This window comes from Paramisgurnus dabryanus, chromosome 8 (assembly GCF_030506205.2).
Source record: "Paramisgurnus dabryanus chromosome 8, PD_genome_1.1, whole genome shotgun sequence".
Classification (NCBI taxonomy): domain Eukaryota; kingdom Metazoa; phylum Chordata; class Actinopteri; order Cypriniformes; family Cobitidae; genus Paramisgurnus; species Paramisgurnus dabryanus.
In genome coordinates this window covers 28028843-28055914 of record NC_133344.1, presented here as the reverse complement: position 1 = coordinate 28055914, position 27072 = coordinate 28028843, and the positions used below count along the sequence as shown (strand labels likewise).

Sequence of the window (27072 nt, the reverse complement as noted above, 5' to 3'; positions counted from 1 at the left end):
TATTATTCATAGCACCATAGTACTGTACCATTGAAGTGTCTGATGGTACTGTATTATTATGATGTTTAGTGAATACCGTGTTATGGCCGTGAGGTAAAACTTTAGTTTGGGGTCCAATTCTCACTATTAACTAGTTGCTTATTATTAGCTTACAGAAAAAAGTTTTTAAAAAATTTGGTAACGCTTTAGATTACAGCCCGGAAAGTACTGGGTAAGTACAGCGAATTTACAGCGTATGTTTCTGTAATTATAGTTTACTTATGAAGTACGTACATGTAATTTTAAGGGAACAATTTATAATATTTGGGGAATAAAGGGGTAACAACCAGGAAAAATACAAATAATATATGCAGTAAAGTACTGCGTAAGTACAGCGAATTTATAGCATACATTTCTGTAATTATAGTGTACTTATAAAGTACATACATGTAATTTTAAGGGAACAATTTATAATATTTTCGGAACAAAGGGGTAACAAGTGCCACTTTAATTTACAGCCCGCAGATGTTGTATTTACTCTGTAACTACGTGAAACAAGGGGGTAATAAGTGCCACTTTAATTTACAGCCAGCAGATTCTGTACTTACTCTGTAACTTCGTGAAACAAGGGGGTAAAATTTTTTGACTTAGACTGTAACAACACAAAACAGTAACTACAGAAAATTCACTCTTAGAAAGGATGTGTTAATTTTTACACATCCTTGTGTGTTAAGTTTTTAACACATTATGTGTAATTTTAACACATTATATATCATTTTGTGTTGATTTTGTGTTAAAATATAACACAAGTTGTGTTAAAAGTAACACAAAATGTGTTGTTTCCATAATAACACAGAGATGGGTGGATTTTGGGACAACGCATTTAGTGTGTCAACCCAGAATCAGCACTAATGTGTTGTTTTTAACACATTCGTTCTAAGAGTGTAGTTTTAGTTTTGCTTGCTTTGTTTTCACCAAAGTTGCCTTGCCTATTTTTAATTTTGCTTGATGACCCAACAAATTCCTGAACTCTTTTTCTTTCTTAAGGTAAGGAACCTTTATTGAAAATTCTAAATAAATTGTATCGTACTAATAAATAGCATAAACACATTAACTGAATTTTAAGTTTTGTTTAGTAATCTAAAATACTTACTGCATACAGTATATTATTTGTATTTTTCCTGGTTGTTACCCCTTTGTTCCCCAAATATTATAAATTGTTTCCTTATAATTACACGTATATACTTCATAAGTACACTATAAATACAGAAACATACGCTGTAAATTTGCTGTACTTACGCAGTACTTTACTGCATATATTATTTGTATTTTTCCTGGTTGTTACCCCTTTATTCCCCAAATATTATAAATTGTTCCCTTATAATTACACGTATGTACTTCATAAGTAAACTATAATTACAGAAACATACGCTGTAAATTCGCTGTACTTACGTAGTACTTTCCGGGCTGTAATCTAAAGCGTTACCAAAAATTTTACTGGGGCGGTACACTTTTGTACCCAAAAGGTCCATATTGGTACCTCAGCGGTACATATCTGTACCAAAATGGTACATATTTGGACCTTTTAGTATAAAAACGTCGAAATGTCTAAAATTCATTTAAATTTGATGTAGAGAAGACATCCACAACGACCACATTTGGACTACAATTAGCCCCTATACAGAGGTCCAATGACATCAATACTGGACGTTCAGTAGAAGTTGGAAAAAAGATGTCGTCTGGCATCAACGTCTGCACCTTCAGGGGACCCAAATTGGACGTCACAGAGACAATTTTTGTACCTTATTTTCTGAGAGTGTTCCCACCTAAACTTGACAACTACCTTTTAGGAAAAGTAATAGTTAAAGGCGGGGTGCATGATTTTTGAAAAACATTTTTTAAAAGGGAATCGAGTGAGTACCAAAACACACTTGTAGTCAATCAGCAGTAAGGGGCGTGTCTACTAACCGACATTGTTGCCTGTTTTGCGTATGTGTAGGGGGGTCTATCAAAAGAAGGTCCAGATTCTATTGGGGTAGAGGCGTGTTTGTTTTGGTGATTTCAAATGTCAACATTGGCTTTCAGAGATCATGCACCCCGCCTTTAATAGTAAGATTTGGACCCTAAACTAAAGTGTGACCTATTGTTTGATTTTATAATTGACAGCCAATGTTTAATAAAACACAGATTCAGATTATACCTAAAAACATCAGTATTCCCTGGATTTCACATGAGGATTCACATTATCATGGCAGTCATCTATTCAGCCTTGACTTTACAATTTCATGATACAAGAAGAGAATGAAACAGGATCTGAATTGTAATAGTATTTTTATTTTATTTATTTTTTCTGAGTATCACAATTGCCTCTCTCACTGAATTCCAAGGCAACAAGCAAATGAGAAAAATGTTGTTTTGCCGATGCATTGTAATTACAATCCAGATTGTGATAACACATGCCGTATGTAATAACCTCACTGATGTATTGCTGTTGTAAGGCATTTTTAATGTTTTCTCTGGGTTCCAGTGCAGGGTCAGAACCTGGTGACGAATAATGTCTCGGTGGTGGAGGGCGAGATGGCGATTATCAGCTGTCGGGTGAAAAACAACGACGACTCTGTCATTCAGCTGCTCAACCCCAACAGACAGACCATCTACTTCAGAGATGTGAGACGTAAGTATTTGTAGAGTAAATATAATTGTGAAGAAAGTTTTGTGCATAATTTTACTCACCCATCTACCCATAAATTACATGTAACATCTGAATGTCAACTCCTGTAACTGAATTATATTAGATACAAAAATCCTTACCTACAGGCACAGGTGTAGATTTGGTTTTAAGCATTTGCAAGTTGAAGTGTCAACTGTACATATTTATTCATTAATAACTATATTAATATCGGGTGGTTGTTCAAATCCATTTTATTTTTATAGTGCTTTTTACAATTGTTCATTATTCCAAAGCAGCTTTACATGAACAAGCAATTACTAGTTTTGACTATGAGGGGTTACTTCCTCCATCCCTCCAGAAATACACCCCTGCCTACACTGTCAAAAAAATAAATAAATTCGGCAGTCACTGTGGCTATAACCTTTCATAAAGTATACAGCTTTGCACCTAAAGAGTTCATATTAGTACCCCAAAGGTTCATATTGCTAACAAATAAATACATATAATGGTACATATTAGCAGCTCTTTTGAAAGGTACTGTGTCAGCGGGTTTACATTTGACAATTTTTTTCAAATGTACACTGTAAAAGCGTTGCTTTAACTTAAAAAAGTAAGTTACTTGGTTGCCTTAAAAATCTTATTATATATTAACATTATTACACCAATTATTTGAGTTAACTAATATTTTTTAAGTTACATTAACTCAAAAGTGTAAGGCAACCATGTAACTTACTTTTTTAAGTTGAACCAACAAATCTTTTTTGTGGTGTACCTGGTGGGTGTCAACATAACTGCTGAAATTAAAGAATGGTGTTATTATTTTTCATACAAAACAACAACATGTTCTTCCAACAAAGATAATAAAGCAACTTACACTGTAAAGATTTTTTTGTTGAAGGGGGTCATTATATAATTTTTTTGTGACACTTAACTTTAAGGGGTGTTCATAAGACTAACATGAGGCCTTAATAATCATGACATGACACGTGTCATGAATATGAAGGAGATTTTATGCCCATTTATGACAACTGAGTGTCATTCGCTCAGTTAAGTCATTTTAAATGCAAAGATGACATTGTTTGAGATATCTTTGTTATGACAACTTGACATAAACCAATACATCATATAACTTGTCATGACAACTTGACACTACCAAGACAACATACTGTAACTTGTCATAAATCTTTTAGGCATGATAATTTAGGCGTCGCCACTGAAAATGAAAAAAACAGGGGCACTGATGTATTTTAAGATATGTCAGTGCGAGTTGTTTTCAGGTTGGACAGCTCTTACAGTACATTTATTTTAGTCTAGGACTATAGTCTAATCCCTGTCCGGGAAACCGCCCCTACATGTTAATACTAATTGTTAATAAACAGACACGTCAAACGATTATATTTATCTTTATGTATGTGCACAATAGATAAAAAACTGACAACTAACAGAACTTGTTCTTCCTCACACAAAGGGTTCTGAAATTTTCTGACATAGAAGCAAAAATGAACAAAAAATAGAATTAATTTAATTTAGTTAACATTAAATTAACTATTTTGCAGCGATATGGACCCAATGGTGCATGGCTTAATTTTACCGTTTTCATTTAATTTTAGGTGAATCTGTCTTCAAATGCAATAAAAAATAATTGTATACATTTTAATTAGTATTATTATTATCATTGGATGATTGATTTTATTTCTTTAACACCTGAAGGAAATTGAAGAAAAAAACACTATGAACTGAAGAATATTCATGATGCTGTTATAAAACTATTATGACAGAGTAATAACACTTAATGACATTTTAATTACAAGTTCAATTTTACCACTGTAGTTGAGGTCTAGAAAAATATTTATGATGCTGTTTTTAAATTATTTGACAGAGTATTTACACTTAATTACATAATAATAACAAGTTCAATTTGTACCACTGTAGTTGAGGTCAAGAAAAACATTCATGACGCTGTTATAAAACTACTTGACAGGGTATTAACACTTAATGACATTTTAATGGCAAGTTCAATTTGTTTCACTGTTAAAAAGTGGTCAGACACAATTATAATGGCCTTATTACAGCCAATGTCAAAACCAACCACATGACAGTTTAATGTAATGTTAACCCATAAAGCTAGGTAGTTTTTAATGTTGAAAATGTATCTGCTATCTTTATGTACAGAAGTTATGATGTATTGGTTAATATCAAGTTGTCATGACACAACCCATTATCATGAAATTACATACCTATAGACAAGTTTATGCGCCAAATCGTGGGGGGCGCCATTACTCTACACATATGCATTTCATTTCCGCCGGAAGTGGTTTGCGCCTTGTCTGCCGGTGTAAACACAGCGATTTCGATGCGGTTAGTGTATTGTCTGCCGGTGTAAACACAGAGATGTCGATGCTAGTTTGGGAACACAGTTCTACCACTTTGTCTGGAGATGGCGTTACTCTCCCCCACCCGAATTCAGTGCAGAACTGGGAGGATAACATGACGACGTGGCCCAGCATAACATACAGCAAGATTTGCTCCTACTTCTTGCAGTCCATGGCAATAGACGTAAAAGCAATGGACAATCTGAAATCCTCCGAGGCATATCAATATCTGCACAGCAACAAAGTCGGTTGTGTCATGTCATACAGACATGGTCGTTTTGTTTATCTGAAAGCATATGTAGAGCCTAGCCAGTGTTTGAACAATGCGTGGCATAATGGTTGGGTGCTTGTAACTGAAGCTGGAGAAGTCAAAACTGCGGGATGTACGTGTGTTGCTGGACCAGGGAGATCTTGTTCCCACTCAGCTGCGATCCTGTGGAAGGTAACTTGATTATTTGAAAATTGTAATCTAGGCCTATATTTTATTTCTTTCCAAAACGCTGTAAATCCATGATGGTTTGTCTTTTGTGATGGTTTTTTTTGTGTTGCATTTTTGCACTTGTTCATTAACCAAATTACTTGATTTAATAAATAAAAAGAAAATATAGCAGACAGACAATAGATAATCACAACATAAGGCTCATGAAAATGTCTCATTGAAATTTTATACATATTCATAATCATTACTTTTGCTGTTTTTTTTTTTGAGGCAGCTGTTAGGTACTGTTTATATGAACGTGTCAACACTAGCAAAATACCGGTAGCACAATTATTATATGACAACTTCTTCATAATTTACTGTATTGTCAGCTTCATAGCTACAGTTGCTAAACTTACCCTCAGATTCAAGTCTGCGTTTCTTTATCTGGGGGGAGGCAGTGGTCCGCTGGGTGAGTTGACGCCTCTTTGGCTGGGGAGTGCGATGGTATCCCAACCACAACTCTGGGAAAGGATTATCCTTGGTAGGTTTTCGGTCAACAAAGTGATACGAACAAACAAAAACGTTGCGGGGTGGTTTCTTTAGATTCAATGCCTTCAGCCAGGCCCTTGATTCCGAGTCGGTATCAGGCTTGCGAAAAAATGTAAACAATGGAGCGCATGGACATTTCCTCTTCGTAGCTGGTTTGTGGTCGTAGCACTCTCTATCTAACCACTCGTTCAGGTGCTTTCTCGAATGTTTTCAATTACTACAGCACACGTTGTTCCCGAACCACTTTTGTTCATGTTGCAATGTTGTTATATCCTCTTTGTCACTGCGATATCAGTGCTTTGTAAGCACAACAGAGCTTGCTAGCAAAACAAACCCAGCCCGCGAGAACGGAAGTGAGTTGCATAGATGGGAGGAGTTTAAGACGTAGACCGGAAACGGCTCAAAAACTTGTCTATAGTCACATAATTTTGTGAGTGTTTTCCGTGACACTGACACGTTTTTCCTCCTTTTTGCGTGAACATGTCACGTATTTCTGTGAACGTGTCACTGTCACGTATTTGTTACTCAACTGTTTTGTCCTATTTTCTTACAATTGTCGCTTCGGTTTAGGGCTAGATTTACATAAAATGACATTAGGGATGCAACGATTAACTGTGTGTCCCATTTAAAAATTTATCTGAAACCGAATCTGAATCGCAAGGCTGCGATTATGTGCTGTATGCACAGCTTGTGCGTATACTATGGCATTTGGTCAGTAAGAAGTCCTTATCAATCTAAAATCATTATGAGTCGGAGTAGTTTATAACGTGCATTTAAAAAAGTAAAACAAAATCATTCAAAATATTCTTCTGTGGCACAAAATGAGTTTCTGCATGAGAGCGCCCCCTGGCATTCGTATGTGCCGGGATTTCACTGTAATTCATTCAATTTCACTGAGAAAACGTGCAGTTGCACGGTTATTTGTTACATCCCTAAATGGCATCCTTACCTAAACAAACTCTAACCCTAATGCCAGGCGACAATCGTTAAAAAAATCAAAAATTATAAAATATAAATAATGAAAAAAAGGTATAAACCAATACTTAAAGTGATATCCTAACGCAAACACCAAATCTAACCCTAAACCGAAGCATCAATGGTTTGAAAATAGGACAAAACAGTTGAATAACAAATACGTGACAGTGACACGTTCACAGAAATATGTGACATATTCACGCAAAAAGGCGGAACAACGTTTCATGGAAAACACTCACAAAATTATGTGACTATAGGTACGTAATTTCGTAATACAGGGTTGCATGACAAAGACATCTCAAACAATATCATCTTTGCATTAAAAATTACATAATTGAGCGAATGACACTTTAAGGTGCAGTGTGTACATTTTAGTGGCATCTAGTGGTGAGGTTGCAAATTGCAACCAACAGCTCAGTTTACAGCTCACCCTTAGCTTTTGAAAAGCCGCCACAGGACAAACATATCACCGTTGAAGATAACTTAGTAAAAAAGTTTGTACGTTAACAGCTTCTGTAAAAAAACATGGTGACACAAAATGGCAACTTCCATGTAAGGGGACCCTCTGTGTATGAGGATAAAAACGTCTCATTCTAAGGTAATAAAAACATAACGGTTCATTATGAAAGGTCTTTATACACCCCTGATAATATAGTTTTGTATATTATTTTGCATTTCTGTCAAGAGATCCTTCAAAAAATTACACACTGCACCTTTAATGACAGTTAAGTCAGGAAATTGAGTTAAGTGAACTACATCACCCAAAACTCAAAAAAGCTGTGCCTTGAAATTGAAGTTAAGTCAACTTTTTATTTTCACAGTGAATGTATTTTGAAAATTAGTCAATCGGTGGGTTGTCTGAATGACTAATTTGTGTTTACTTGATGTGTCATTGACTCTTAGAAATAAAGCTAAACATTTTCTTAGAAATAATATCACATTTTTGGTGCCCAAAGAACCTTTTAAACAAAAGTTTAATAAAACATTTCTTTCTTACTTTTTATAGTCTGAAAAAAAAAAACTCTATGCAAGCATAGCCAAAACTGGTTCTTCTATGGCATCGTTTAGCATCATGTGGCTTCATCTACCACCCTTCAGCTGCTTTTCTAAAGGTTAAGGTTGGATAGAGTAAACTCAACAGAATAAAACAGAAACGTTTTTTTTTTTTTAAGACACATTCAAAGTCTTTATAATCTGTTTAAAAGGTACCAGACATGATTCAAGATGCTCATAAACAATTTCAGGACAGCAAGTGTTTTACTCTGCAATTGACAGCTAACACGTTTTAAATTTACTCATTGAACTGGCCCGGCAGCCCCATGCAAATTCATAATGTGACTCCGTGGCACGACCGAGCCTGTCTCTTATCATTTAAAGAGCAGCAAGGCATTGCATTGTTGACAAGGTCCTTTTCAATAATTGAGTGACGGGGTGTAATTGTGTCAGGCTGATTAGAAAGCTCAGAACGGGCCGTTTAGATGCCAGCCTTGAGATTGTTTAGAACCTCAATGGCGCTCTGCATGCATAGCATATAATCTTGCATCCGCTGCTAAATAAGTGTCTTGATGAGCTTCTAAGTGATGGTCTGACCCGCGATCCCAACCTATTTTGGCTAATGTGTGGAAATCAACTCCACATTCCCTTCCATGAATCATTCTCCATTTTTCTAACTGAGATATCAATCCCTCATGATAACAAACCAGATCTGCAGCACATAGATGTGAGAGGTACAGTAATTTGTGACATTTATCTTAAATGCACTGCACGTGTACAATTGTTGGCTTATCTCTCCATAGTACGGAAGCCGAGAGAGGCTATGCACTATTATTATTTTTTTCTTGCTTGTTTTCTCGTGATCACCACTTAATTTCTCGTTATCTTGAGATAACAAAAGATGTTTTCTCGTGATCTCGACATAACAAAAGTTGTATTCTTGAGATGTGATTAAAGCTACGTGTACTCGATAGATCGTGTTGTTTTGTTTGTAAACAGCAAAAGCCTATTTTGCTAAATTAGCATGGATGAACAAATGAGATTTTACTTGGATCAGAGATTCGCTCAAGATGAAATAGATTTGTCAATATTTTGAGTTTTACAGTGGTGAATTTAGGGACCGTCTTTAAGTCACTCAATAATATACACGTTTATACTTTTAACAGCATTTAAATGAAATGACTTAAAGTCGACCAACAGTCACAAAACCAACGTGTTTATGTGGTTGTCAGCTATAATGCACACTTTTTTGATATTTATTTAAATAAACTAGTCTTTTTTCTGATTTCATGAAACTGTTTAATACTTTTGAAGATAGAAACATGTACAGCAGTGGCGGCTGGTGACTGCTCTACCGAGGATGCGCTAATTCAAAATAAGTGTTCGGATTGTCACGTGTGCGGTTCCCTTTTCCAAAATATGTGTCCTGCGTGTGGAGAGATCCTGTGTGCATCATGTGTTTTGTCAAAATAAGTGCCTGCTGCACACGCGTCAAAACTGTTTATGATAAAAGAGACGCTCACGTTCCCAAAATACACGCAAGACATTTCCTTAACAGTAAACTTTGATTATGCATGAGATTATGCGAGTATAAACGCAAGCGTCTCTTTTCAAGTTCAAGTTCAAGGCAGCAGGCACTTATTTTGGCATGACACGTGATGCACACACGATCTCTCAAAGCGCAGAACACATATTTTGAAATGACGAACCACACACATGACAAGCTACATACATGTTGTGACGAACTTCGCATCGTGCGCTACAAAAAAAGAAGTCACCAGCCGCCACTGATGTACAGTATTAAGAGATGTTACCTAAATTCACGAACGTGAACCATCCAACTTTATTTATTTATTAAGTCTATCGGCTACACATTAGCTACACGTGTGGTAACGGCGAAGACCCCAACTCATATGCATTAGCAGTCCACTTCAAAATACACTAAGTATTATGGAAAGGAAATTACATTATGACATTTGGATTATCATGTCAGGATGACGAGATCATGAGAAAATTAAGCCGTGATCACGAGAATACAACTTTTGTTATCTCAAGATAACGAGATATTAAGTCGTGATCACGAGAAAACAAGCAAGCAAAAATAATAATAGTGCATGTCCTCTCTCGGCTTCCGTAGGATCCTACCGAGCCCCTAAGGTGACATTGGAGTAAAAAAATCTAAAGTTTAGTTTCATTTGCTCACGTGAAACTTTCATGTGCTCACGTGAAACTTTCATGTGCTCACGCAAAACCTTCATGTGCAGATTTTTTTTAAGTTTAGTTTCGCATGCTTGCATGAAACTATCGTGTGCTATAGTTTCAGGTGAGCACGCGATAGTTTCACGTGCTCGCGCGATAGCTTCACGTGAGCACGTGAAACTAAACTTTAAAAAAAAATCTGCCCATGAAGGTTTCGTGTGAGCACAAGAAAGTTACGCGTGAGCACATGAAAGTTTTGCTCCATGTCCCCTTAGGGGCTCCGTAGGATCCCATATGTGGCTTAAGTAAATATTTTAGCATGTAGATTTTCCTTATTTCAGTTTCATCCTTGCAAGTAAATGTTACATTTTTTTGTAAACATTCTAGACTAATAGTCAACAGCATTGCACATTTTGACAACCAATATTTAAAATATCTGTAGCCTCTCTCACATGTGTTTATGCGTTGGGTCCTTTTGTTACCATTTGGTTTCAGGATGAAAGCTGTTTAATGCATTCTCATTAATGCATGTTCTTTATTTATGCATGACCATATGTGCCGCTTTCAGTTAAAGTTTGGTGCTATTTGACCTACTGGCCAGGATTTCATAGCTTCAGGGAAATTTTATACTCTTAAAATAAATACAGTGATGTAATATTATACATTTGCAAAGTATATTGTACTCATTCAATGTTCACGTTAACATTCAAGTGAGTAAAAGGTCAGGTTATAATTTTGTCATGACTTTATCTAATTTAATGATTTTCTTAGTGGTTGCTAATTCTCCTACAGTATAGTGGATGTATTTTAGTGCCAACTACACCTGACATGAGCTTTCATAGTTGTTATGTGAGAGAGAAAGACAAGATATGGTGAGAGGTTTAGGGCAGAAGGATGGACAGATAGACAGACAAAAATAAGACAGACATGCAGAGAGAGAGAGAGATTGAGATGGAGCTCTAGCCGCAAGCTCTGACATTATTTCTATGGATGTGACTGGAGGGATGCTCAGCCTTCAATCTCTTTAATGTTGTAATGTATTATTCCCTCTAATGTTTACTGGCCTGCCAGTTCTGTTTGTGGAAAGTATGACCACTTGGACAATTCACAGTTTTATTCCTTCAGCACAGATGGCTGTGCATTCAAAATGACAGGTGTGTGAATGTGTCCATGGGATATACAGTATAGCACGTGTGGATACAATCTGATGATATATTGTATCCGGTGGTTGGCTATATATTGGCTTTATGATTCAACGGTGGTTTATTTTTGCCAGCTTGGAGCGATAGCTACGCTTTTATCACATTACATTCAGACTGCTATTCTCATTTGCCGTCACTTACGGATGAGCTGCTCTATAAAGCCTTTTAAGAATAATTCAGAATTAAAAAGTGACTTTAACTGTGATGCCTGAAGAAATTGTCATTTTAATTTTCTCAAGGCTTAATGATATTCGCTAAATTACATTTCCCTGTTCGAGGATATTTTTGTCACTCTTGTGGTGAACTTGCCTATTAGTGCACTGAAATGAGCAAAATTTTAATACTTTTAAAGCCCACGACTTTGGTTAATATCACATTTTTCTGTGGTGTGACAACATACAACTGAGAACACATTTAATATCAGACTTTAAGGCATTTAAAGCAATCCTAGGCTAGTTGGCACAATGTGCCAATTGAATTCTGGTTTTAAATGTACCATCTTTGCACATGGGCACTTACTTTCAAATGCAGACAAATATTGAAGCCGTAAGTGACATGTGACTCATGACAGTCATCAAGGAGAGTGATTCTCAACCTTTATCCTTGCCCCACCCCTCCATGTACATATGTCAATCTGAGTCCCCCAACCCTCTATCATAAATAAAGTATAAAATCCTGTGCCCCTCCTGTACACCCTAGGGGGGCACATGGACTCCAGGTTGTGAAAAACTACTCTCACCAGCAACTATTCTGAGTTTTTAAGAGCCCTCCAAAAATAGTAGGACACATTTTTACATGACAATCCAGTTCTTGTTTTAATGTAAATTCCTGTAGCCCCTTTCCTTTTATATTCCAGACAGTGTGTCAGTTTGGGATAGCGGACTAGGCAGCGCTAAAGATTAGCTCAAACCAGCTGGGACACGAAACAATCACATTCACTTACTGTCAGCCCCTTACAAGCTCTAATGCTTAAGAATTTCTAATGCACTCTAATGAGCCCTGTTCATGTGAAGGCTGGCTTTTCAGAGATTTATCTTTCTCATATTCACTTCTAGAGATGTACTGTGCCGATATAGAGAAAATTGCAGCCCTCCAGCATTACCTTAAGTCTAAAGTCATGGAACTGTTTGATGCATAGTGCAAAAACTCACCACATCGATTGCAATTCAGCCTGAGTTTTAACAAAATCATTCTTTTAAATCTACGTCTTTCTGTTCGAAACAAGTCGGCCTCATCGTTCTTCTTAGGAAGGGGGCTTCTGAATGCAGTTAAGGCTCCTGAGATTTTTTACTTCAACAGGTCAGCTTTATTTACTGGATGAGCCCACTCATTTAAAAGAATAGCTCAGTCAATAAATTTAAATTCTTGATTTACATACTCTCATGCTTTTCAAAACTTGTATTTAGTTTCTTCAACACACAGGGTTACCACAGGTCCTTGAAATCTTTGAAAGTTTGAAAATCTGGGGGGAAAAATTCAAGGCCCTGGGAAGTTTTTGAAAATATACATACATAGATACAGTACAGGTCATTAAAAATGCTTGAATCTATTTTATGCAAGAAGTTTTCTGGAAAAAATATATATTAAGCACACGTGCTAAACTGTTTGCTTTAAATGCTTATATCTTCTGTATGCGGATGTTGATTCATACCAAAATGCTTTTTTGCATAATTGTATTTGACACATGAAAACGTCTCGGGTTACGTATGTACTGTAACTGTTGTTCTCTGAGAAGGGAACGAGACGCTGCGTCTCCCATTCCAAACTTCCTGCGTCCCTGTAATGCCGTCTTTGGCAATATTTCAGATAGCGATATACTTTCCGGCTCCCGTGTCACCCTGTCTTTGTCGTTAAGCCTCACCATTGGTTGAATTTGATATACACTTTCAGACACACTTACCCCTGGAGGCGTCCCCTAAGTGTCACCGCAGTGACGCAGCGCGAGTTCCCTCAAAAGGGAACTGTAACAATGTATCTTAAAAGGTAACACGATGTAACCTTGCTCTCACTTGAAATGTGTCCCCACATTTAGTCCTTGAATTTGAGGGTATTGGACCTGGAAAGTCCTTGAAAGGTTCTTGCATTTGAAGTTAACTAAGGTGTGGGAACCCTAAACACAAAAGACGATTAAAAACCAACTGAAGAACCTTAAAAGGTGCAGCCTTTTTGGAAGTGTTGATGTAATTTCCACTTGAACAGAAAGTTAGGATGGGGCATATCAAGTGGCCCCTCTTACTTTCAAATTTGGAGTTTTGTCAATTTTTTGCAGCACACTAAAATAATCATCCTAAATATTCATATTTATAGACTAACATTTTCATACTAAAAGCTAAAAAAAGAAATTGGTTTCATTTCGAATTTAAAGGGTACATATCATGAAAATCTGACTTTTTCTATGTTTAAGTGCTATAATTTGGTCCCCAGTGCTTCTATCAACCTAAAAAGATCAACCCAGTAACTTGGTTATGTTAAACCATTGAAATTTGCCTCCCCTTGTGATGTCAAAAGGTATAATACCGCCCCTTAATCTGCACTATCCAACCACAGCACTGCCATTTAGTGCAGAGATCAACTCATTTGCATTTCACAGGACACACCCAATTGTACATTTTTGCTTACACCTACAAAGTGGCAATTTTAACATGTTATAATAAATTATCTATATGATATTTTGATTACAAACTTCCCGTATATATTTTGGGGACACCAACATTTTAATTGACATCTTAAAAAGTCTTAAGATAGGTCCCCTTTAAAGTATTGTACTAGATTTGTTCACACCTTCCAAAGTGGCACAAGCTTGGATCAACATTAGGGTAAATGAGCAATGACACAATTTTGAGATTTTAGTGAAACAATCCCCCAAACCTTACGATGTAGCATATTGGTCGAATTGACTACGTCCTGTAGCGACCATCATCTGGAGTTGTCATTGCTCAGTCACGGCTGTATAACTCACTCTTCACGCTTCTGTTTTGTCAGCCTTGAAGGACAGCCGGTTTCAGCTGGTTAACTTCTCAGACAATGAGCTTCTGGTGTCGTTGTCCAACGTATCACTGTCCGACGAGGGAAGGTACGTGTGCCAGCTCTACACTGACCCTCCGCAGGAAGCCTACGCAGAAATCACCGTGTTGGGTATGACGTTTTCCTTCTGAATCCTAAAATCATGATTATTGATCCACCTCTTTGATTCTTTCACTCAGTTGAACTTGACTAATTGAATCTCACCGTGACACAATATCAACCAATTCCTCTCATGTCTTTTCCAACAACGCCGGGAATACAAAATGGAACAGATGTTGCTCTATTGATATTAGTGGATCGCTTTTGGCGGGAATATTGATCGAATTCCTCTTAGATGTTGAAAAGGCTACATCGAGCGTTAGCTTTGTGCAGTTGTGAAGCTCTTTCCTCGATTGACGCAAACGCTTTGAGGTTTATTATGTAGCGTGTTTGGACAGAACTGAATGGAATTTTGAATGTGAGGTTTTTTTTAAGAATATGCATTCCATCACAGCATGGTCTCCTAACCATGGGACATGAAAGCATATGAGGCTAGATATTAGAAAAAGAGTCACTCCAACAGCAGCTTTCACAGAAACGATTTAATACCATCGGCAAAGCACCACATGAGATAATGTGTCATCGGTTCTCTGCATGAAAATAGTAAAACAATGAGATAAACATCTTGTCAATTGAGAGTGGTTACGGCCATGTCAGAATACACAAACAGACCACTGAAATGTACAGAAGCTTTTACAGGCAGACACCTCTTGACCAGCTACAAACTTTAGAGATTGAGGTCTTCTGTATCAGAAATTGAACATAATGGTGTTGCTCTAAACCCCTGACATATCTCCTCTAAACACCCACGTGTAATATATATAAGCAGTAGGGTGTAATTTATTGCAACAAAACCTAAATGGGAAACAATTGCACAAATGAGAAATATAAAGTATGTATGAAAAAGAATAAGCAGTTAAGATTTAGCTTCAGGCCTGCTGGTTTGTTGTTATGATCTAGCTATGGTAGGGTGGCCATTCATGCCAGTTCCGTCAGAGACGTGCCGAATAGGATTTTGGGTTTCGTTCTCCGGAAGTCACGTTGCTCGACCGCATACGTCATCGAGGTTCTCACATTTCAGTTAAATACTTTAGAAAATTAAGATTTATTTTAAGACATACAATCATTGTAGTTTCATTCTTACCTTGAAATGTAATGGTTGCTTTTCTGAAATTTAACCCGAAACCTTGATGACGAATGCGGTCGATCAACGCGACTTTTTTTGAAAATATGCAAATTTTCCAGCTCTTTTAGAGTTAAACATTTGAGTTTTACTGCTTTGGAATCCATTTAGCTGATCTCTGGGTCTGGCGGTACCACTTTTAGCATAGCTTAGCATAATATATTGAATCTGATTAGACCGTTAGCATCGTGCTAAAAATGACCAAAGAGTTTCAGTTTTTTTTCTATTTAAAACTTGACTCTTCTGATAGATATGGCTAGAAACTATACTCTCATTCTGACGTAATAATCAAGGACTTTGCTGCTTACCATGACTGCAGCAGGCGCAATTATATTACGCAGCACCCGAAAATAGTCCCCTTTATAACTTTTAACTCTTTGGTCATTTTTCAGCGCAGTGCTAATGATCTAATCAGGTTCGATGAATTGTGCTAAGCTATGCTTAAAGTGGTACCGCCAGACCTGGAAATCCACCCTATTTGGGTGGGAGCAAAAACGCCTTGTTTTAATGTCTGTACCTTTAAATGCAAATGAGCCACAGCATCTCACTCCCTTTACAAACAGACAGTGAGCGCTTTCAGTTAAAATAGATCTGATTAATACAGTCTGAGACAATAGTATCTATTGTGGACAGAGTACATCTTACTTAGGTGGGAAACTATGGTAATGCAGGACTGTAAGTGGGCAGGGCTTTATCAATGTGACATCGCATTGATAAGAGAATCAAAACAGCATGTTTAATGAGACTGCTTTGGTTGAATGGGGATTCAAAAACAAGGAGTGGGATTTTTTTCATTGTAGAGTGGTTGTGTTCACACACTGCCAACACACATTATGTCCAAACACCTTGTAAAAGTGGATTTTGCATAATAGGTGACCTTTAAGCCAAATTCTTCAATAAGTTATAAAAGTTTTACATTCTACTGTATGCCTACAGTTGCCTCATTTGTGCCTTTTTCATTTCTCTTTTAGAGAAACATGTAGGGTAAAGCTGACACTTAAATGAACATAACTGAGAATCTAATAAAGTCTCTTGAGCTATGAAAAAGCAACTTCATAGCATATAGTTTTCTTCTGGGCATCCTATATGAACACTATGCGCTGCATGATGTAGGCTAACGTTACTTATTGCAAAGAACAATATGAGAACAAACCCCATCATATACTTTTACATTTTCACATTTAACTTTTCGATACTCATCAGCAGATCTTAGTAAAATAGCAGTTTGTCCTTCAGCGTGGACACAGATACAAACATTGATCTACATGGAAGAGCTGCCCGCACCATCTCTAATCCTGCTGTTGATCTTCTTCCAGTTCCACCAGGCAACCCAATCTTAGAGTCCCGGGAGGAAATTGTTAGCGAGGGGAACGAGACTGAGATAACCTGCACCGCCATGGGCAGCAAACCTGCCTCCACCATCAAATGGATGAAAGGGGACCAACCACTGCAAGGTTTGACTCAGATTCAAAGTAGATAAGTCTGCAGCGATTACCCAATTCTCTGATCTTCGCTGAACACGTTGCGTTTTTGGATTCGGACGTAATAATGATTTTTGATCAAGGTGAATCCAGGGAACAGTGCGGCATGTAGGACTCCAGAAAAGGGATTTCTTCTGGTTTCAGTAGAGCTTAAATAAGTAGCTTTGAATGAACTCCAACTGTTTACCTCCCACTCGGCAAATGCTGCCCACATATTAGTTCTCGCTGGTTAAAACAGCACTGGCTGGCATAAAGGAGTAAGTGTTCAGGCTGGTTAATGTGCTCATAAACAGCTTTTCTCCATTAGACAGCAGGGAGGGTTTGTTGAATAACATTTACATGGACTACCTGGGGAAACAGAGGCAAACCGGGCAGATCATATGGCGATATTTAAACCAAATCTACGTTTAATCAACGTGTCAACGTTTTATGGATTACAAATACTGCAATTTTGTTAAGTGCTGCGGCCTCAGGCGAAAGATTTTCATGTGTTAGATGGATCAAATACTAGTGGACGGATCAGAAATGCACACATTAGGGTAATAACTGCTCATCTAATTGACGTTTGTCTTACTTTGAGCCAAATGAACTCTGGCATAAGCACACAACGAATCACAAGGTAGAAACCACACAAGAAAGTGCATAGCCGGGAGTCTTTATAACTTGACTGGAAAATGAAACTCATTTTCCATGAAAGCAGGGTCTTCAAAATCACTGCTGAGGGTCCACCAATTATTTTTGGATCTCAAACTACTTTTTGTGCAAAAAAATCTGAACTTAAAGAAAACAAAAAAATGATTTTGAACTGTATAATACAATATCATTTTTGCATTAGTAATACTTTTTTATTGGCTTTGCAATGAAATTCAATTTATTTATAAAGCACATTAAAACAATTGTTGACAAATTTGCTGAAAATTTTCAATTAAAAATCTAGAATATGTACAAACGATGGTCAAAATATGGTCAAAATATGTCCCAGCTGTCACCGGGACAGGACCCTTTTAAATGGTCCTGTCCTAATATGTACCATTAGGTACGGATATGTAAACATTTGGTAGCAATATGTAGATCTGAGGTAGTAATATGAAATCTTATAGTGCAAAGCTGTAAGTTCTTAAAAAAGTACAGCTCCAGTGACAACTGTTGTATTTATTTTGACAATTTCTTCTGACAGTGTACACCAGGGGTCCCCCAGAAGGTTCATAGGACTCCCCAGAAAATTTCTGAAAAAAGGACTAAGCAAAAATAAAATAAAAAATTCTACCATATAGCCAACTATTTGGAATAAATATGCTTTTTTTATTATATCAAATATATCATGTTTAAATGTTTTTATACAAATAAATAAATAAAAATGAATTAATATAAATAAATACATTAATAATTAAATATGTTTATTTGTTTATCTATTGTATAAAAACAATATCCATATATACATTTATATATAAAAACACTCTAAGAAAGGTTGTTTATTTCTAACAGTTTGTTTGATGTTATCCTCTTTAACACATTATGTGTTATTTAAACATATTATGTGTCATTTTGTGTTGATTTTGTGTTCAACAGAGTGTGTTGTTCCAAAAATAACACAGAGACGTGTCTAGTTGTACTTAACTCAGACACAATGTTATTTTAACACATTTGTTTTAAGGGTATAGACGGTGTCATCGGATGCAAACTTTACTTTTGTTTTGTTTTTTTAATGGTCTGACTAATTGCTAAACTGATCTCTTGAACAAATGCCTCGTCGAAAATAACAAATGTTTTGGTTTCCTAGGTAATCTATGTGTTTTTTTTTGCTTGTTATATAAATAAACTACGTTTAAAGAACTTTGTTGTTATTTATTCTAAGCCGAGCTTGTTTATGTTGTTACTGCTGAAACCGTCTATATATATTTATATTAAGGATGGGGGTCCCTCACATAAGGTTCCTCATGTTTGGGGGTCCTTGCCCTCATAAAGTTTGAAAACCTCTGGTGTGGACACATAATTGAAACTTAAACAAGCCCCATTTGACTCGGAAAGAAACGTTTTTCGTTTTAACAAGTGATTCTTTTAAGATTATTGTAATATTTGGACCATCTATGGCTAAAGCCCAGTCACCCCTTTTCTTCAGCCTGGATCAAGGGACCTATAAGAGTTTCTGATTCAGCGACCTTAATAAACATCTAACTAGCAAGTAAGCTTTTGAATGCTGGTACAATGTACGCATTAATAGTTAAGGTTTAAAAAGTAACTAAAAATATGCAGATCCCTTCTCAAACTATACATCTATCGCTGGTTCCTTGGGCTTCAAAAGGTTTTAGACCCCTGCCTTAAAGTGTCTCTGATGTACATTAACCCAAGCATTTTTTGTACTAGTGTCTTATTATGCACTAGCAGCAGGAAAGGGAGTTGAGGTATAGGTCAGTGCAGAGCTGTAATTATTTCCCACTTCATTAGGTCTAAGTAAACGCTTATACTGTGTGCTGTAATTAGCTCAATGCCCTTGAGATGTGAAATTGTCTTAGGATGAAGGCTAACGTGATGGGCAGTAGCCCTAAATGTCACTTCTGACCTCTGAGCTGCTCTTTATGAATTCATCACTGCCATGTGTCCTGACTTTTTATCATAAGTACACTTAATAGTGACAAGTAATCTTGTATAGTTATTTTTAGTGATCGTAAGCATGCATAAGATGTATGATTTAGTGGGCGATGCAGGCTCAAATCTTGCTCACCGCATTTTCCCATTCCTTCCCAAATTACTTTATGTTCTTTTTTTTTTTTTAAAAAGCAGTAAATACAATATGAAAACCTAAGTGTTCAGTATAACCCAGTGTTATTTTAAACTCTGGGTTATCTTGTTTAATGTTTCACATTGATCTCACGATTCACACTGTGAAAAGCCTAATGGTAACAAACAAACCTGTGCTTATGATCCGATGCTCCAACGTCATACAGGTGGCTCTGGGTGCACCCTACACATTATATTAAACACGGACCGGTCTCTCACAACAAATGAATGTGAAATTTGTATGGAGGTGACGATATCGTTTTCACGACCGACCCTTTCGCTCTCTGTGTGACACTGTGTTATTATAAGCAGCCTGAGATGGAGAGAGCTCGCTTGTTATGGCTCACATGTCACTCTCACGCTCTTCCCCAGGTGACTCGACTGTCGAGGAGTTTTACGACAGGATGTACACTGTCACCAGCCGACTTAGGCTCAGAGTCTCTAAGGAGGACGATGGAGTGGCCGTCATCTGCATCGTTGACCACCCAGCCGTGAAGGACTTCCAGGCGCAGAAATATCTGGAAGTACAGTGTGAGTCACCAGTGGGAGATGAGGAAAAAAACTCTAAATCCGATCTCGTCACTTGCATGCTGTAATGAAAATGATAAAAAACCTGTGTGGTCTATATGACACTATACAACACTATACAATACTCCATTAAGGGAAGTTTTCACACTTCTTAAAGGGATAGTTCACCGAATAAATGAAAGTTTTGTCATCATTGACTCACCCTGAAGTTGTTCCAAAATTGAATAAATTTCTTTGTTTTGCTGAATATAAGGAAGAAATTTTGAAAAATGTTTGTAACCAAGCAGATTTGGGGCACCATTGACTTCCTTAGTAGGAAAAATTGTACTATGAAAGTCAATGGTGCTCCTGTTTCCTGCTTGATTACAAACATATTCCTTTATGTTCATCAGAAAAAATAAATTTATACAGGTTGGGAAAAACTTATTTTTATTTTTTGGTGAGCTATCCCTTTAAAGGGAACTTGAATGAGAAAAGAGCAAAATTTCTAAAATTGCTTGCTAAAGACACAATTAAACTTATTTCTTTCTAACAATTAAAACTGACAGTAACTAGCTATATACCTTAAAATCTGTATGATAATATAAGTACGCTTATATTGCGCTAAATAAAACACTTTTTCAGGTTGCTTTAGCTACTACGCATGCACGACCCCTGGTAAGCTCCATTGTATCGTCAGTCTTTAACGATTGATGATTGGCTCTTATTATTGGAAGGCGGGACTTCAAAGCAGCCATATTGAGCATTAGGTTTCTCCGTTTTCATAGTAATAATAATTATAATATAAGAAGACTTTGAAAAGCTTGTGACATACTTTTATGGTTATTGTTATATTGATAATCATATGTATTTATGGTGCAGATTTTGGTCATTTTTGGAACAGCTTAGGGGTTAGGTCCTTAAAATATGTGAAGCTTGTCTTTTATATTAAATTTGGAATGTCACAAGGGTGAGGATTTAATAACAATTGGCCTGAACTGTCCCTTTAACCTGGACGAGATCTATGCATTTGCTTGATAATAGACCCTGTCATGTTACTCCAAACCTGGCAATGCTGTCCGCAAAATAATGCATTGATTAAGATGGTATGGTCTTTTGTGGCACGGGAAGTCCTGGAAAGGTTAACCTACCCTTTTGTAATCTTGGCAGAATATTAATTTATTCAGATAGCTGACTGCTCAGGGTGACCTTTGAGAAGAAAAGACAGGAGAGATCGGCTCAACTATAACAGCTTGACATTTTGACTAACATAGATAAAAGAGAAGGAAAAAAAAACATTTTACAGTACTGTTAAATTGACTGTTTAAATTCATAACCCCCCTCCCTCACAAGCTTTACAGAGGCTATAAAAATCACGTACTGTCATGTTCGTGCTTCTTTAAGCTCACCGGGGTGACTTAATATAGTGTAACGTGAACGATGAAGCCCAGCAGAGCAACTAAGATCTGCTGCTTTTATTATCATCTTTGTATTAAACATGAATAAATAACACACATGAATATAAAACTGTGCATGCACGGACGATGTGGAAACCTGTTGGGGATGTGTTTTTAATCAAAGTGAAAGAGGCAGCTACTGTATCTGGCTATAGAATGATAATTAGATAGATACAATAGGTTCAAGGGTAGCGGGCTGAATCAATGCGCTGCAGTGCGGCTGAAAATGAGTGTGTGTTTACCTTTTGTTGGGTCTGATTCACAGATAAACCAGAAGTGAAGATTGTGGTGGAGTTCCCAGAGGGTTTGACCAGAGAGGGGGAACATCTCGAGCTCACATGTAACGCTAAAGGCAAACCACAGTAAGTCGTCTGTTTTCTCTAGCGCAGGGCCATTGGGTCACTGTATTACGTATTATGTTTTCTTGCTGTATTTTACAGATCCATAGATTTAAAAAAAATGACATAAACAGTCAGACTTAATTTAATGTTATACAAAGATTTGGTACTTAAGTCTAATAATAAACATCATTTACAGTAATTTACAGTTATTTACAGTATTACTAGTCACTGTATTATGTAAGATTTGCTTGCTTTATCTTTGTAAAAATAACATGAGACAGATAGACAAGCAGAGAAGATGGACGTAAATAAAGGTTATCCAAAAATAAACTTTGTCATTTTACACACCAGTATTAAACAGCATTTACAGTAATTTACATTATGTAATATTTTATGTAATATTATGTTAAATTTATCGCTTTATCTTTGTAAAAATAACATAAGACAGACAGACAGACAGACAGAGAAGATGGAAGTAAATGAAGGTTATCCAAAGATGCACTTTGTTCCTTTAGTCCAGTAATAAACAGCATTTACAGTAATTTACAGTATCACTGCTCACTGTATTGCACATATATTTGCTTGCTTTATCTTTGTACAAATAACATAAGACAGACAGAGAAGATAGACATAAATGAAGGTTATCCACAGATGCACTTTGTTACTTTAGTCCAGTAATAAACAGCATTTACAGTAGTTTACAGTATTACTGGTCACAATATTATGTAATATTTTCTTGCTTTATCTTCGTAAAAATAACATAAGTCAGACAGACGGAGAAGATGGAAGTAAATGAAGGTTATCCAAAGATGCACTTTGTTCCTTTAGTCCAGTAATAAACAGCATTTACAGTAATTTACAGTATCACTGGTCACTGTATTGCACATATATTTGCTTGCTTTATCTTTGTACAAGTAACATAAGACAGACAGTGAAGATAGACATAAATGAAGGTTATCCACAGATGCACTTTGTTACTTTAGTCCAGTAATAAACAGCATTTACAGTAATTTACAGTATTACTGGTCACTGTATTACGTAGTGTTTGCTTGCTTTATCTTTGTAAAAATAACATAAGACAGGCAGACGGAGAAGATGGACATAAATGAAGGTTATCCAAAGATGCACTTTGTTCCTTTAGTCCAGTAATAAACAGCATTTACAGTAATTTACAGTATCACTGGTCACTGTATTGCACATATATTTGCTTGCTTTATCTTTGTACAAATAACATAAGACAGACAGAGAAGATAGACATAAATGAAGGTTATCCACAGATGCACTTTGTTACTTTAGTCCAGTAATAAACAGCATTTACAGTAATTTACAGTATTACTGGTCACTGTATTACGTAGTGTTTGCTTGCTTTATCTTTGTAAAAATAACATAAGACAGGCAGACGGAGAAGATGGACATAAATGAAGGTTATCCAAAGATGCACTTTGTTCCTTTAGTCCAGTAATAAACAGCATTTACAGTAATTTACAGTATCACTGGTCACTGTATTGCACATATATTTGCTTGCTTTATCTTTGTACAAATAACATAAGACAGACAGAGAAGATAGACATAAATGAAGGTTATCCACAGATGCACTTTGTTCCTTTAGTCCAGTAATAAACAGCATTTACAGTAATTTACAGTATTACTGGTCACTATATTATGTAATATTTTCTTGCTTTATCTTCGTAAAAATAACATAAGGCAGACAGACGGAGAAGATGGAAGTAAATGAAGGTTATCCAAAGATGCACTTTGTTACTTTAGTCTAGTAGCAAACAGCATTTACAGTAATTTACAGTATTACTGGTCACTGTATTACGGTATGTTTGCTTGCTTTATCTTTGTAAAAATAACATAAGACAGGCAGACGGAGAAGATGGACATAAATGAAGGTTATCCAAAGATGCACTTTGTTCCTTTAGTCCAGTAATAAACAGCATTTACAGTAATTTACAGTATCACTGGTCACTGTATTGCACATATATTTGCTTGCTTTATCTTTGTACAAATAACATAAGACAGACAGAGAAGATAGACATAAATGAAGGTTATCCACAGATGCACTTTGTTCCTTTAGTCCAGTAATAAACAGCATTTACAGTAATTTACAGTATTACTGGTCACTATATTATGTAATATTTTCTTGCTTTATCTTCATAAAAATGACATAAGGCAGACAGACGGAGAAGATGGAAATAAATGAAGGTTATCCAAAGATGCACTTTGTTACTTTAGTCCAGTAATAAACGGCATTTACAGTAATTTACAGTATTACTGGTCACTGTATTACGGTATGTTTGCTTGCTTTATCTTCGTAAAAATAACATAAGACAGGCAGACAGAGAAGATGGACGTAAATGAAGGTTATCCACAGATGCACTTTGTTACTTTAGTCCAGTAATAAACAGCATTTACAGTAATTTACAGTATTACTGGTCACTATATTATGTAATATTTTCTTGCTTTATCTTCGTAAAAATGACATAAGGCAGACAGACGGAGAAGATGGACGTAAATGAAGGTTATCCACAGATGCACTTTGTTACTTTAGTCCAGTAATAAACAGCATTTACAGAAATTTACAGTATTACTGGTCACTGTATTACGGTATGTTTGCTTGCTTTATCTTCGTAAAAATAACATAAAGCAGACAGGCGGAGAAGATGGACATAAATGAAGGTTATCCAAAGATGCACTTTGTTACTTTAGTCTAGTAGCAAACAGCATTTACAGTAATTTACAGTATTACTGGTCAATGTATTACGGTATGTTTGCTTGCTTTATCTTCGTAAAAATAACATAAGGCAGACAGACGGAGAAGATGGACGTAAATGAAGGTTATCCAAAGATGCACTTTGTTACTTTAGTCCAGTAATAAACAACATTTATAGTAATTTACAGTATCACTGCTCACTGTATTACATAATGTTTGCTTGCGTTTTCTTACAAATCTTAAGGTTGTTAAAAAATAACATAGACAGACAGACAGATCTAAATGAAGGTTATCTCAAGATGCCATTTGTTACCTCAGTCCAGTAATAAACTGTGTTTACAGTAACTTACAATATTACTGGTCACTGTATTATGTAATGTTTGCTTGCTTTATTTGACAGATTTTAAGATCGTAAAAAATAACATAGACAGACAGACAGATAGACAGAATGATGAATGTAAATGTAGGTTATGTGCAATTTTCTACTTTAGTGCAGTAATAAACAGCATTTACAATACTTTACAGTTACTGGTCAATGTATTACTTAATATTTTGTTGCAAGGTTCTAAAAAAAATCACATAGGCAGAAAGATTAATGTAAACTAAGGTTATCCAAAGTTGCAATAGATAGATAGAGATAGATAGATAGTTCTTAAAGGTTTGATGAATAAAGTGTGTTATCTTCTGCCTGAGCTTTTTCACGCTGAGCACTAAATGCTTACTCTGATGTTACACAGGCCTCATCAAATTAACTGGCTCAAAGTGGATGATGATTTCCCCTCCCATGCCGTCATTACCGGCTCTGATCTCTACATCGAAAATCTTAACAAGTCATACAACGGGACATACCGCTGCGTGGCATCCAACTTAGTGGGGGAAGCCTACGATGATTACATCCTTTATGTGTATGGTACGTAATCAAACCTAATGTGTGTCTTTAAACAAACCACTTATAACCAGCTTCCCAGACAAATGAAGATAAATGATGCTGTTAATGGTTAGTTTACAGTATCAGTTGCGGCTTAATCTTTGTCTGAACAACCAACGTGTGATGTAATCATCTGTTTGATGTTTCAGGTGTCACATGTAATTATGTCGGCTTAAGAAAGTTGTTTCTCTTAAACTTAATATTTCCTGTTTGAAATGCTACGGCTGTCTGTGTAGTGTTGTTGTTGTTTGGTGTTACGAGTGAAGGACAGAGCAGTTTAACCCTCTATTGCACAGTGTTGCCTCTGGGTTTCTTCATTTTGCAGGAACATGATAAATATAAGATGGCGGTAAAATGGTAAATAATGAATGGGTGACTTTGAATGAAGCTGTAAAAAGCGTTTTTGGTTACAATACTGTACTTTCCGTCTGTCTATTTAAAATTAAAAATTGAGCACATTTTTGCTCGGGAGAACTGCCTTCATAAACACATTTTTATTTCTCACACATTTTAAAACATTTAAAGCCATTTAAATTATTTGTATGATAAGAAGTGCATGAATGTGTTTGCAGCATTCTGCAACAATAGACTGAATATGAATATGTTGGAAATACGCAGAAATGAATGCGGGCAGTATAGAATATTGCAGAAACTTTATGGTTATATTTTTTTGTATTGTCTATTTAAGGGAAAAGCATTTTTCTTAAAACTTCTTAAATATAAAAGGCAAGAACAAACTAATTCTGTTATGCGCTGTTAGTGGAAACGTACTGTACTTAAAAACCATCTGACATTTTTTAATTAAAATTTGTTTTGATTTTCATCACAATACCATTTTGTGCAAGAGCAGTGAATGAAACATTTAAAAATAACAAACATAAGGCTTTGCATGCAATAGAGGGCTAATTGTTTTATTGAATAGGATTCACCTGAGAGTTTTTCCTACTAGTAGTCTTATTAACACAGGAAGTGCATTGTGTTCTGTGCATGTTTAATTCTTAACAAGGGCCGACAGCTGGATTTTTCAAAGCACGGCAATAATTGCTATGACAGCGCCACTTGACGCCCGTGATATTACAAAGCTTTGCTTTAACTACAGAAGAATTGAAGTGTTGTTATTGTTTAAAGCAGGTTGTGTTCAGGACGGCTAATGGGCAGCCAGCTGCAGCTATCGCAAACTGTCGTGTTTCAGCTAAAGGCAAAACCCTAAAGAGATGGGTGGCTTGTCATTAAGGTGTTTCGCTGCCAGTTATCATT

At 36.3% G+C, this 27072-nt stretch overlaps 1 protein-coding gene across 3 annotated transcripts in view; it reads left to right on the top strand.

The window, feature by feature from the left end:
• cadm1b (cell adhesion molecule 1b) overlaps positions 1–27072 on the top strand; it is a 205779-nt gene that overhangs the window by 124266 nt on the left and 54441 nt on the right. For all 3 annotated transcript variants that reach the window (XM_065281370.1, XM_065281369.1, XM_065281371.1), the window contains 6 exons: positions 2507–2653; positions 14344–14496; positions 16924–17061; positions 20239–20397; positions 22096–22192; positions 25625–25797. In XM_065281370.1, the coding sequence (XP_065137442.1) occupies positions 2507–2653; positions 14344–14496; positions 16924–17061; positions 20239–20397; positions 22096–22192; positions 25625–25797 (867 nt within the window). The remainder of the gene's footprint in view (positions 1–2506; positions 2654–14343; positions 14497–16923; positions 17062–20238; positions 20398–22095; positions 22193–25624; positions 25798–27072) is intronic.